Source organism: Pholcus phalangioides, unplaced genomic scaffold (assembly GCF_987345545.1).
Source record: "Pholcus phalangioides strain wild (caught in Gottingen) unplaced genomic scaffold, Ppha-v1.0 ptg000008l_1, whole genome shotgun sequence".
Classification (NCBI taxonomy): domain Eukaryota; kingdom Metazoa; phylum Arthropoda; class Arachnida; order Araneae; family Pholcidae; genus Pholcus; species Pholcus phalangioides.
In genome coordinates this window covers 45812526-45826044 of record NW_028301601.1, presented here as the reverse complement: position 1 = coordinate 45826044, position 13519 = coordinate 45812526, and the positions used below count along the sequence as shown (strand labels likewise).

General features: G+C 35.8%; 1 protein-coding gene across 4 annotated transcripts in view; it reads left to right on the top strand.

The window, feature by feature from the left end:
* The first annotated feature begins 1438 nt into the window (after positions 1–1438).
* Positions 1439–13519, top strand: part of LOC149084387 (uncharacterized) — a 36943-nt gene continuing 24862 nt past the window's right edge. Inside the window, exons 1-6 of one of the 4 annotated variants that reach the window (XM_089234783.1) lie at positions 1439–1528; positions 7565–7728; positions 9633–9948; positions 11061–11206; positions 11381–11523; positions 11735–11944. In XM_089234783.1, the coding sequence (XP_089090909.1) occupies positions 7627–7728; positions 9633–9948; positions 11061–11206; positions 11381–11523; positions 11735–11944 (917 nt within the window). In that variant the 5' untranslated portion in view covers positions 1439–1528; positions 7565–7626. Of the gene's footprint in view, positions 1716–1899; positions 2017–7564; positions 7729–9632; positions 9949–11060; positions 11207–11380; positions 11524–11734; positions 11945–13519 lie in introns of those variants that run through there. The other 3 variants (XM_089234781.1, XM_089234782.1, XM_089234784.1) reach the window with 3 other exon arrangements.

The following is a 13519-nucleotide window of genomic DNA, read 5'->3' as shown; positions in this document are numbered from 1 at the left end:
TCTTCTAGAGGAGTCAAATACGTCGTGCGCCGCGCGTTTTGCCGATGTTCTCTTCACTCTTGTGTGTTTTCTTTCCCTTCCATTCAAACCGGAGCATGCAGACGACAGAGTAGCTGATTAACCATGTACTATAATATAGCCATCCTTATTTGATGCGCCCCTCTAGGAAAACATTAACGCGCAGCGTGATTGTGTAACTGCCGACGGGAAATTATACATTTCGGTTCACGCGGCGAAAAACACCTATTCCTAGGAAAACCCGGCTTTACAGTGATTCCAGTAGTGTCATCTGTTGAAGGGCAAGTGATTTTCATTGAATTATGTGACTGATGCGTTGGCCATTTCATAGTTTCCCAAACTTTGGTTTGATCGCACCCCTTTTCCAGAAATTTTCTTTTCTCATCATCCCAACGCAAGCAAACCTGTAAGACCATATGTTATATTAGTAGCTTCTATCGCCTCCTGGACCATTCCATCTCCCACCGGGGGTGATATTACCCACTTTGAGAAACATTGTCCTATTCAATTGCTGCTGCCATCTATATTCTAATTTGACGACTTTCTGAGAAATATGCATCTCGTGATTTCATTTTTTTGAATCAAGTTCTCAAAGATTTCAAGATAAAAAAAAAAATATCCGCGTTTGCGTAAAGCCGTGTTTTTCTAGGAGCAGGTTTTCTGTGACACGCGCAACGTGATTCGTCCAGCGCGACACGCCATCCACTCACCAATAAGTAAAGCAGCATGGCTGTTTTCCTACAGAGCGCAATACGCCTCACGACAGCGTTTTACGTCGGGCTTGATTGGCCGACTGCTTCTGGAAGAGTCAAATGCGTCGTGCGCCGTGGTTTTGCCGATACTCTCTTTGTTTTCTTGTGTTTTCTTTCCCTTCCCTTCAAACCGAAGCATGCAGACGACAGAGCAGCTAATGCCAGGGCCATATACTATAATATAGCTGACCTGATCTGATGCGCCACTCTAGGAAAACACAAACGCGTAGCGTGATTATGTAACACGTTGCTGCCGACGTGAAATTATACTTTTCGGTTCACGCGGCGCAAAACACCTATTCCTAGGAAAACCGGGCTTTAGCTTTTTTCCCATTCGTATAGAAAACTCAAGAAATTCGAAAAAATTAAAGAAAAAAACACCGAACAATATTTGTCATATTTTAATGATTCCTCAAATTCATTCAAACACATTGACCAATCATTCAAGGTCTCTTAATCATCGTCTCGCCTTAGACGAATAATGAACAGTCTCTCAATTATCGTTACATAATAATCTGTTGTCATGAATATCGATTCACCTCCAACTTCTATCCCTAGCGGATAAAAAAGAAACTAACATTGTTACAATGTAATCATTCCAAAGTGTAAGGGCTTGGACGTTCAACAAAGGTCGTGTGCTGCTTGCAAGTAAACAATATAAGCTTTGAAAAAAAAGTCCTACGTTTCTTGTTGTTTCCTATAATGTAGGCATTTAAGAAAAAAAAAACAAACAAACAAAAAAACAGGGAATCAAAAATGTAATTTGGTTTTGTTTGTTTTACGGTCGAGTTTCGGACAATATAAATGTGTCCTCGTAATTATAAATGCGTCCAATTAGTTGCTGCGGGATAAATAGAGGTTTTCATTGGAAGATCATTTCCCTTCGTTGTTGTAAACAACGTCGTGTCCCACCCCTCCGTCGTGACTTGTTAAGGTTGGATGATGGTATTATTTCGCAATTTTTTCCTCGTGATGTTTTTCTTTTCGACCACTTTAATAGGATTTAGTTTTAAAAAAAAAGATTTAATTTTATAAGTTCTCGAAGATCTTTTTCGTTTCGATGTTATTACTTTAAATATTAGCGTGTGAATTTTTTTTTATTATATATATATATATATCTCCGTCGTTGTTTTGAAGTTTAGAGCTTGAGAATGAAATTTCTTTGAATGATAGCCATGTGTTTACAGTGGATGAGGAAACATCCCTAGGCGATGACGTGATTATATGTGCTGGTGTTTATTTCCATGTAAATTATAATTTAATTTCCATATTTTTGTGCTAAATAGTGATCTTTCATTTTTAGATCTTTTTTTCATAATGGTGGTATATATTGATTTTGTTTTAAATGTTATTGATCATTTTTGAATAGGTAATTGAATTATAAGTTATGATCTTACAGTGGGGCATTTGCCCAGGGCCCTATTATTTGAACAATTTGAATTTACTGACTACCCCTATAATTTCTGATTGTAGTTGTAGGGCACCAGATTCCTGCTTTGCCCAGGGTCCTATAATTTTAACAATGTGTTTACTGACTAGCCAAACATTTGTGATTGTAGTTGTAGGTTTCCCCCCAGATTCCTGCTTTGCCCAGGATACCATAATTTTAGCAATTTGTATTAACTGATTAGACAAGCATCTCTGATTGTAGTTGTAGGCACCCAGATTTCTACCTTACCCAGAGTCCCACAATTTTAAAAATTTATTACTGTCCAACCAAATGTATTTATAGTTGTAGTCCCCTTCCCCCAGATTTCTGCTTTTCCCAGGTTCCTATAATTTTAACAATTTGTATTCACTGACTAGATAAACATCTCTCATTGTAGTTGTAGACCCCCCCAGATTTCTACCTTTCCCAGGGTCCCACAATTTTGAAAATTTGTTTGTTACTGACCAACCAAACATCTCTGATCCCCCCACCCCCATGGTTCAATTCATTTGAACAATTTTATATTCTCTGACTAACCAAACATCTCTGATTGTAGTTGTAGGGCCCAAATTCCTATTTTGCTCAGAGCCCCTTCATGTCAAAGTCTAGCCCTTATTGTGATGGTGTTGATTGAGAAATTTTCTTGAATAAATCAATATTGTAAGTTATGAATATGTACAGAGATGATTTAATACAAATTAGCTTGAAAAAGTCGTGAGTAATGCCAAGACTGTCTTAACTGCCCCCATAGCTCCTTCCCCTTACGGGGAAAGTGATGTTCTGTGGTGGGGGGCTACCTGTGGGTAGAAATAAGTTGTTTACTAATTTGCATACAACGATTTTGGAAAGTATTTAATCTCATAAGGTCCCTAGGTCAGGGACGTCTAAAGTGCTTCAGATGTGTGGGTGCTTGACTTGAGCTGTGTGCAAAAGATGTTTATTTCTGAAGCAGTTCTGGGGGTGCTCATACAACACCTCCTATAGATAAGAAAGCCTCCACAGTGGAGTCGTGACATCACGGAGTGGAGGCTGAAGCGGGGACGATCATTTTTCTTCCATCATAATAATCTTGCCTTTCAACCCTACTGAATCAATTTTATTTCACAGATTTCTGAAGTTCGTGAAATTACCTTGATATAAACAAACTGTGAAATTGGTTGCTTGCATCGATTTTGTCTTCTTTTTAATTAAAAAAAAGTATTTGCTCTTTTTTTAATTCCAACTTACTACCTTAATCATGAAAAAAAGAAATTTAAACTTTTGCAATACATCGTCCCATGTCTTATTCTGAATGGTTCAGAAAAATACTTTAGAAATAAATACAAAATTGTTATTTTCAAAGCTAGATAAAAATTTAATATAAATCAGCATTAGATGAAATATACACATCACTTTTTCTACAGCTCTTATAGTTGAACTGATAACCAAAATAAAACAAGGAAGAAAAGGAAAAAAACAACACACAACTTCCAATTACTAAAATTTTGTATATTTATTCAAAAAAATTGATAAAATTTGTAGAAAATTGCTACAGACATTATCTTAGAAATAATTTTCAGAAAGTAGTAAAACTCTTATAAAACTTCACATTTAGTGCATGGAAGTTAATGTATATGGCAATATTTAATTGTGTTGCTTGATTCGTCATACAATTTTCTCAACGTAGGGAATGAAGTACATTTGAGATTCTTCAATTTTCCCCTTCCTCAAAATATGGATAATATAAAGAAATTCCACAATTTTTCTGGTTGATCCACTTATTTCGGACACAGTTCAAAATATGTTACATTCCCGTAATAACCCCCCCCCCCCCTAAAATCAAGGAATGGTTGAAGATTGATTTCATCCATTAGAAGCTTCACTTTTTGTTTGATTCATTCAAGAAAAAACTTCTTGCATACAGTTGTGATTGGTCATCAGATTGCTCTGCATTAGGACTGACGATATCAGAAATTATTGTTCGAATAATTTGTGCATGAGGAATTATTGCAGGTTAACTATTAATAAACAGAAACTATCTTACTTTGGTCTTATAATGCATACAAAAGACTCACTAGAAAAAATGGTAATGCTTGGAAGGAAAGAGAGGAAGAGGCAGACCGAACACCATATGGATAGAGGAGGTGTTGCAAAGCACCGGAATGAAGCTAGCACAACTAAGTCATGCTGTGAATGACAGACATGGTTTGGAGAGCCGTGATCTGTAGAGTCACCAGGAGTCTGAATCAACTCAATGGTTCCTAACAACAACACAACTACTGATAAATATCTGTATGCATGAGAACATATTGAGTGAAGAAGTGAACGCACACAAAATTATTAAATATGTAGAATAGCTATGTAGAGTTTTAGTGTATTTAATCAAATGAATTTGCTCTTTTACAAAAGCTATTGTTTTTGTTTGTCTTCAACATAAACTAGCAGTGCATTTGTAATCGAATAAGTGATTAAGACCGCCAATATCCGATTCTTTTACATTTAAAGCGCATTTCAAAAAATACCTTCGAGATCATGTATATTAATCAAAAATGGGAATGTCTAGTTTTGTTAGTTTGGCATTTTCATGAAAGCATTTCATTAAGGTTTTCATATGTGTATATATTTTTCATATTAATCATGAAATGTCAATAAGTTTATTTAGATAAAAGCAGGCTAGATATAAGAGTGTACCAGACAGTCCATGATACTGTTACAGGGCTAGACAAATCCCAGGCGACTAAAAAATTTTTTTGTGTAGTTATTAAATTGTGTGCAGTTTGAGTGTAGCACAAAATTTTGGAATTTATAGCAGTATATCTACCAAAATGAAAGAGGGGCACTATGCCCCCTGAAAAAGTTAAAAAGAAAACATTATTTTGGACCTTTTCCTTCAGGTAAAAATTTTTTTAGCACCTAAAAAACTGGCGTGCGCAGATGTTTTTGCAATTTGTCCAGCCCTGTCCTATTATTTGATAGTATAAATTATTTTCTTATTTATTTGATAACAGTTTGCAAACAGGTGATGAGATTTTTCTCTCTATAGATTCTTCTACATTTACCATAGATTTTAAAATAATCAAGATCATTTTATATTACTGACTTGAAATGAAAATGAAAACTTACCCAGTTTTGAATGACAAATCGTGACAAAAGCACTCAACATTAAGTTAGATATTAAATATTGTCAACATTTTTGTGTGTTGATAATGTGAAGGGGAAAAAAGTTCTCTGTCATGTTTCCATGTCTTCCAATTTGTTTACACTGGCAGCATATCCAAAGACGAAAAATAGAACTTTTCCCTTGTAGGCTACTCTCATTAGGGGTTGAAGCTTTTAACTACAGCTGTAGAAATACACTCTCCATCAAAAAAATGACACACTAGTAAAGAATAATTGAGTCGCCACAAGAATCCGCAGGCAGGTGTATACTGAAGTGAGAACAAAATCCTGTAAGAAAATATAGTAAAAAATATTACTCTCTCATAGGATTGCGTATTTTTATATCTCATTACATGTTTTTCAGTTATCTACATGACTAAACACTAATTCATTCAAATGAAATAAGTTCTTCCCTTATTATATTGAAAACAATTACTCTAACCCTAGTCCTTCGGTATAAAGATAATTGTTTAGTATAAGTTGTGATACATTAGTTGATGAAAGCCAAAAATGAAAGCAACATTTAATACTGTTGCTAAGTGACTTTTCTTTCTCTCCAACTTACCCGAATTTTATATTCAACGTACTTGAGAATCAAAATAGTTGTTTTGAAAAATTAATTATAGTGAAACATAGCTACAACAACACTCTATAACGATAAATTCCTCTACAATGATGTTTTTCAAGTCTTGTTTGGAAATGTTTATACTCTAGTGTTAAACTGATGCCTCTCAATATAATGATAATCCCTCCTCAACGATATATGTATATTTTTTTGGTCCACAGATTATCGTTACATCAAGGTCTCACCAGATTTTAAAACATAATTATTCTATGAAGCATGAATATACTCGGATAGATTTAGGCAAAATTTACACACAAATATACTGTATAATATAATACACACTATATAATATAATACACACTATTGCCTGTTCCGCAAATTATACAAAATCCCATAATATTTCAACTACTTAAAACATAGATATAAATTCTTTTTGCTTTATTCATTGTAAATAATGTCATAATTTTCACTGTTAATGATAAAAAATAAATCCAATAAAAATACTCGAACTTTTTCAGCACTGATGTTCTTCCTTGATTACAGAACCAAGCCTATAATGATCGATCTTATTCTTCAGTAAATTAAAATAAGAGAAGCCTCTGTCTCTTGGCATCCATGAAACATGATTAAAAAGGAATATAACACAAAAAATAAATTTTGAAACGTCGTCTAACAAACTTAAGGACACTAACACCAATGAATAAAAAATATGTGCAAACAATGGTTGGTTGTTCACTGCTTCGTCTTCCTTCAGCCTCCACCTGGCTACGTCACTAGATGTGACAGCAGTGTGGAGGCTTTCTTATCTATAGGGGATGTTAGCTTGTACCAATGCTGCAAATTACTGTGGGGTGCTCAAGAGCGCACTTGCCTCTGACACCACTGCCATGCACTTAAGAACTCAGGGCTATGCCCGTGTAAGACCCCCTAGAGATCACCTATGCACTTAAGGACTCGGGTAGACCCAATGAGTGAAAATGGCCCTGTGACTCAAAACGTAGAATTTATTCCAGCTTAGTGTTATTAACTGCTTAGTATAAGGACCCCCCCCCCCCCCCGAAAAATTGTAAGTTATGAACCAATGCTGATATCATACAAGTACATTGTACTGTGGCCATTTTTGGTGATAAATATATTCCATAATTACTGAACTGTAGTCAGAATCAGGGCTGCCTAACAGCCCATTTCTCTGTGGGTTGAGTAGTGCAATTGAGGTCACCCATACATTGTACTCAATTGATATTAAATACTATGAAAAATTATTGGATGCCCCCTCAATCAGTGAGACGTCTCTTGGACCATGATTTGATGAGCCTATGCGTTAAGATAGCAGTGTTGACAACAACAAAAAATTTTCAAGATGTATGTCACCAATGTGGTGAAAGGATTAAAGTCCCAGGGAACGTAAAAAAGTTATTATTTTACTTTCCAACACACCAGTGTGCTTTCCCTCAGAGATAGGGTTGGGCATATAAACCCCTTCAATGACGGGGAGGAGGGTGAATCTTATTTGGACCTGTAGACCAATGAAAATAATTAAACGATTTCATGGACTGGCAGAAATGTATAAATAATTTACAGATTTACAAATGTAATGACTCCTGTGTACACAGGTTGGTTTCTTAGTATTGGCAACAACAGTAAAACTTTTCAATTTTTCAGGAGTACCAATGTCTTTGAAAGCACCAACATTTGAAACAGTATTAAGAAACCGATTCTAAATCATGTCAGAAAAGAGCAAAGAGGATCGCAATGGCACAGCAGTATCGGCTTCTACTAACTTGCCACCGGATGTGAAGAAAGCTGGTGTCTTGCGGAAACTCAAAGTAATGTTCTTTCTTGATGATTTTAACACATAAAACCCTTCGTGCTGAGAAATATTGTTTTTCGTTTTTAATTGAAAATTTCAACAAGAAAACTATTCAAAAAAGGAACTTCATGTGTTAGTTCTTTGGCATTTGCTGATTTAAGACAGTAGTTTCTGAACCTTTCATGCTTCAAGTACATTCGTGGAAATGGATCACAAGCGTGCATACCCCCATAATTTCATGCATAGGAGACTTGTCTCCCTAAAAATCCCTTGTATATGACATCCATATTTCTTATGGGGCATCTTTTTCCTCAGCCACCTCATTGGGCATTTTGTCTGTTGTGGCCTTGTATTTGCATTTAAAGTGGTATAACAGGCTTGTGCATGTCTTTTTGAATGTGTATTAGTCATGCATTTCTCCCACAATTGCACATGAAACTTGGAGGCTCCCCTCTCATTCTTTGGATACTGATGTTGCCTGGATCAATGTTTCTCAACCGCTGGGCCCTAACATCATTCATGCTGGGCCGCGAGTGGTTAGCTATTTCATTTTTCCTCATTCATTTTCCATTGGTTGTACATTTGACTGGGCTTTCGAATCATCAAAGTGAATGAAACCAGGCCGCGGGCTTGAAAAGGTTGAGAACACCACTGGCCTAGATAGTACTACTACTGAACCACTTTGAACCACATATGTATCTTGTCCACAGTGCCGTCTTAACATGTATGCCCACCCCGACATCTCGCAAAAATAGGGATCTGATTGAATTTTTGATTAAGTGTAATAATTGAATATCTGTACAGTTGTAGGCCTGTTGCTTTCTGTAGAAAGACCTTTTGAATGGGAAGATTGGCCCGCATTCACGCTGTTGCCCAAGATACTGCAACTAATTTTTAACTAGAGATATAGATGGCTTTTTCTCAGCCAGAGATATCAAGGAAACAGTTATTTTCCGGATATTATGCTGAGGTGAGCTCGGAAAGAAAAGTCATCACGTCTCCGCCGGGACGTGAAGTAGGAAGGCAGATTCATATGTCTCCAGTGGTGTAGATGGTAGCATGCTTGCCCGGTATGCAAGAGGGCCTGGGTTCGTGTCCCGGCGGAGACGTGATGACTTTTCTTTCCGAGCTCACCTCAGCATAATATCCGGAAAATAACTGTTTCCTTAATTTTTAACTGTACATGCAACTCGTACACATTCCTCTACATCTAATTAATCTTCCTCTACGTCTCTAATTAATTGGTATATGCCGGACTTTGTGTTTTGAGTGTATCTGTGATCCTAACGTGTTTATGTTGTCAGAATTGTGCTTGATTCAACTTTTTACTAGGTTCCTCTTAAGAGCATCATGGGCCCCCGGGCCAAGTGGTTTTTCTGAGGCCCTACCTTGCAAATTATAAAAAATTTCAATCATTTCATTTTTGTGAGGCCCTGTTCTTCTGAGGCCCGAGCCGTGCCTGGATGGGCCAATGCTTCTTACTGGTACTGCTCCTATATCTGCTGTCATCTATCTTCTATATTTTGAAGTAAAGATGGTAAAGGTTTGAATTTTCATCCTGTTTATGCATACCCGAAATGCACACAGGAAGCTTATATAACTCTTTGCCAAAAGTGCCATAATTTCATTTTTATAAAAACAAGTCATCAAATTCAATATCCAGTAATGCAACTTTAACAGTGCCTGATAATGCCAGCCACTAGCGTTGGAGGCAACATTGAGAATATGAACTTGTATCGATGACGTCTCGAAAAAAAACCACTCTTTTAATTGAATTTTTAGTTTCTTCCTTCTACAGAGTTATTTCTGATTACTTTTGTTCCACATGCATGCATTTTATCTAGGAATTTCTCTCTATTTTCCACCAATCAATTTTCATGAGAACTTTTTGCTAATTAATTGTTGAATTCTTATTTTCAGACAATGAAGAAGAAATTTTTCGTTCTGAGAAATGAATCTGACAGTGGACCCGCTCGACTAGAATATTATGACAATGAGAAAAAATTCCGTTCCGGCGCAGCATCTAAGAGGAACATCATCATCAAAAAATGTTTCAACATCAACAGGAAAGTTGACGCAAAACAGAAGCTGGCTATCGCACTGTACACTAAAGACGACTGTTTTTCCATTGTGGTCGACAACGAACAGCTATTAGAGGAGTGGCTTAAGGCATTGCTGGAACTGCAGCTAGACGCAAACAGTATAAGTAGTGGTGGAGCCTTGAAACCTAAATTTGGTAGGTGAACATTCCTTTTTGGTCAATTAATATTAATTGTATTTTTTTTTTTTTTACTTTAGGAAAAATTGAGAAGTCCTGTTTAGAGTAACGCAAGTTTCACTTATGATATATGACATTGGTTATCAAACATTCTGACACCCTCAGTTTTTTTTTCCATATTAACTCTGTAGTTCAGTGCTATGCCATTGAGATTTATGTTAAAAAAGTAATCAGTAATAGCCAAAAACCAAGTACAATAATAAAAATGTAATTACATTTGTTGCTTATTTTTACAAACTAGTCCTTTGCTGTCAAACGATATTCCATTTCTTTGAATGTCTTTCTAATTTACAAAATTTTGATTTTATGAACTAATTCAAGGTTCAAGAAAAAATGAATGTGAACTGTAATTGTATAATATACAAAGTCTGGGGGCTACCCATGACTAGGAGAAAGCGGGTTTTGTATGCATGTTTTAGGGGGTGAGCAAGTTTTATTTCCATAAGCAACAAGTCTTCCCATGCACTTTTAGAAACCATGCAAGCCTCTAACACATTTCAGGAAGTGTGCAAGCCTTGTAAGAATAGCCGAAATTATGGTAAAATACAGAAATGTCCTGGGAACTAGGGGTCATATGGTCACCTTGTGCAATCCCAAAAAAACATAATTTTTCCTTTTATTTGTATGATGTTTTCTCGAGCAGCGAAATATTTCAGCACTATATTTCTGTGCTCAGATGGCAAAATGTTACAAGTCACTTTTTTAGGCAAAATCGTGAAACAATTTCAAAATTTGTAAATAATATTTTGCCAACATGTGATATGCTATGCTGTTTTGACTTACTAACAATTTTACCTCCATTGTTTCCTCATAAACTAAAAGAAGTCGAAAATTTGCCACCTTCCGAATTTTAACGAACGAGACTCACTCCAGAATGCGAACAACCCAATTTTTTGGGAAAAGTGACAACATTTTTAAATCTGAGCACAGATTTAATCTGGGCATTGCTAGAACAGTACCATTAAGCTTAAGCCTATGTCGATACTGATATACCTTTCGCAAACTTTCAAATATTTATCTACCATTTGATTTTTTCCCCTTAATTTAGTTTATTACTTTTGTTTTGGTAGAACATGTTTGGCAGGTAACAATCGGTGAAAAATCACTTGCATGTTCTCGAAGCTTGAAGGGTCTCCATCACCTGTGTTTAACCAAGACTTCGCTAACTCTCGTCAAGATGGATCAGAGCGATAAAGCTGAAACTGTGGAGTTTCCTGTGAGTATTCTTTCATTCTTCTTTCCAGAGCTTGCAGTTGCTTTGAACTGTTATCAGAGTTTGTTTTTTACTATAAGCTTTAGTTAGGCTATACCAACTAATTAGTTTTACTGTAAAAGCAATTTTTTTTATAAAAAAAGTCTTTTTGTTTGTTTTTTTTATCTGTAAATCTAGCTCATGAGCATTAGGAGGTGTGGTCATTCAAACAACTATTTCTTAATTGAGCTTGGTCGATCATCTGTCACCGGTGCTGGCGAGTTATGGTTGGAGACTGAGGATGTAGTCATAGCTCAAAACATGCACGAAGTTACATTGAAGTTAGTTTGCGATCTAGTTTAAAAACCATTGTATATATATTTTTTTTTATTTATAGCATTTAAATATCATATTTAACATTTTATTCAAATTGAAAGTACTTTTACAATTTGTAGTTCTTTGTTATCTCGCAATATTGCATGGAATTCTTAAGTTGGGCGTATTTTGATGAAATTGTTGTTAAATAAAAAAACTATATGCTCCTTTTTTTAGTGCCATGAAATCATGCAAAGAACTAGAAGACATGGGCTCTTACCGACCTCGTAGTGCTTCAAACACTGAAACTTCCCGACCGATAGCAACTCGACGTCCTGTTGCAGTCGTTAGCGCTCAGCCAAATCCATATCCCTCGGTCAGAGATCGCTGTGACAGCATGCCATCCAGGCCAAGAACCATTAGCGAAGGGCAAGAAATCAATAACAGGCATGGCACCATATGCCATATTCCCATTAATATATATTTATTTATGCTTTTGTGGTATGCATATGTTACAGTGAAAATCCTATATAACGTAATTCTTGGGCCCCAAAGCGGAATAAGGGGAAAAACTGTTATGCTTGTCGCAGAAGAATCTCGAGAAGAATTTAAAGAAAAGAACTCTTCTGTGTAGAAAGCTATTATAAAAATTCGCTGTAGAACATTTTCAATCAGCTGTCAGCTCATTGCAGAGCAACCCAAAACATTCAGCTTTGGGGACCCTCTGTAACTACTATTAGATACTACTCAACTATTAAGTACATGCATCTCATAAGTATTCCTGAAGGGTATTTTGAACAAATCAGTATGTGCAGGAATGTGTTGGGTGTGTACATACGTTGCCCTGATATATTTATGTTGTCAGAGTTAAGCATGTTTCGTATTGTACTGCTGCTGCTATCTAGCTTCTATATTCTGAAGTGAAAATGACAAATTCCTAAATTTCCATGTTATCATGTTAATACAAATACAAATACAACGCCACAACAGGCAAAATGCCCAACGAGGTGGCTGATAAAAAGATGCCCATAAAAATATGGTTGTCATATGTTTCAAAAATAATAATAAGCAAGCTTTCTGTAGCGAGATATTTTTCAAATGAGAGACCATCTCATATTCTTGCCTCAAAGTTAGAAAACTACAGAATACCTATTTTTTAGCTAACCACCACACCACTGTGTCGCCAACAAAATTCCAACCTGGATCCTCACTGTGAGAATCCAGCCGATACCCTCTATAATGATAATAGCCTATGTAATGATATTACTGTTTAGTTCTGATGCTCTTTTCATAGTGTTAATACATTCCATCTATAATAACTCATTTTAAAAATTTCTTGAAAGTCGTTATATACGTGTTTCACTGTATTTCATTCTTTTTGTTCAGTAAAGATAAATGTCTTTTCCCATTATCCCTTTAAGCTCAAGTCCGAACGATTGTGCGGTTAGATACTAACATAAATTCATGCTTTCAAAAGTTTCCTGGTTTTAAAGGGTTATCAAGTCATAAGCAAAATAATTCAGTTAAGCTTCTGTTATCAACTAAAATGTGAATCTTTGCACAAACAAAGTACCGTAGTAATCCGTGGCCACTTTGCACCAATGCGAAAAAGGGATTTAACATTAGGTTTAACTATTCTGATGAATATCTCCAAACAGGTTTTGATTTTTTTGATTTTTTTTTTGACAAAAGTTCCAGCTGACATTGCGCAGCACAAATGTATTAAATGTATTTGTACTCGATTTTTAGATATCTAAAATTTAGCAAATGATATCCAAAATGACGAATGAATCACTAATTCGAATACCTGAGTTGACTGATAACGTCTCCTGTCGCACAAAATCAAAACTGTTCAGGAATATTCATAAGAATAGCCGCTAACCTTGAATCTATTTTTCACCATTGGTACAAAGTAACCCCTGCAGGTACAAAGTAGTCTCAGACTATGGTTCTTTGATATTCAAAAATAAATGATTTAATTTTGTTTAGTTTTCATCAGATGTTCATGTCCTTTCTTAATTT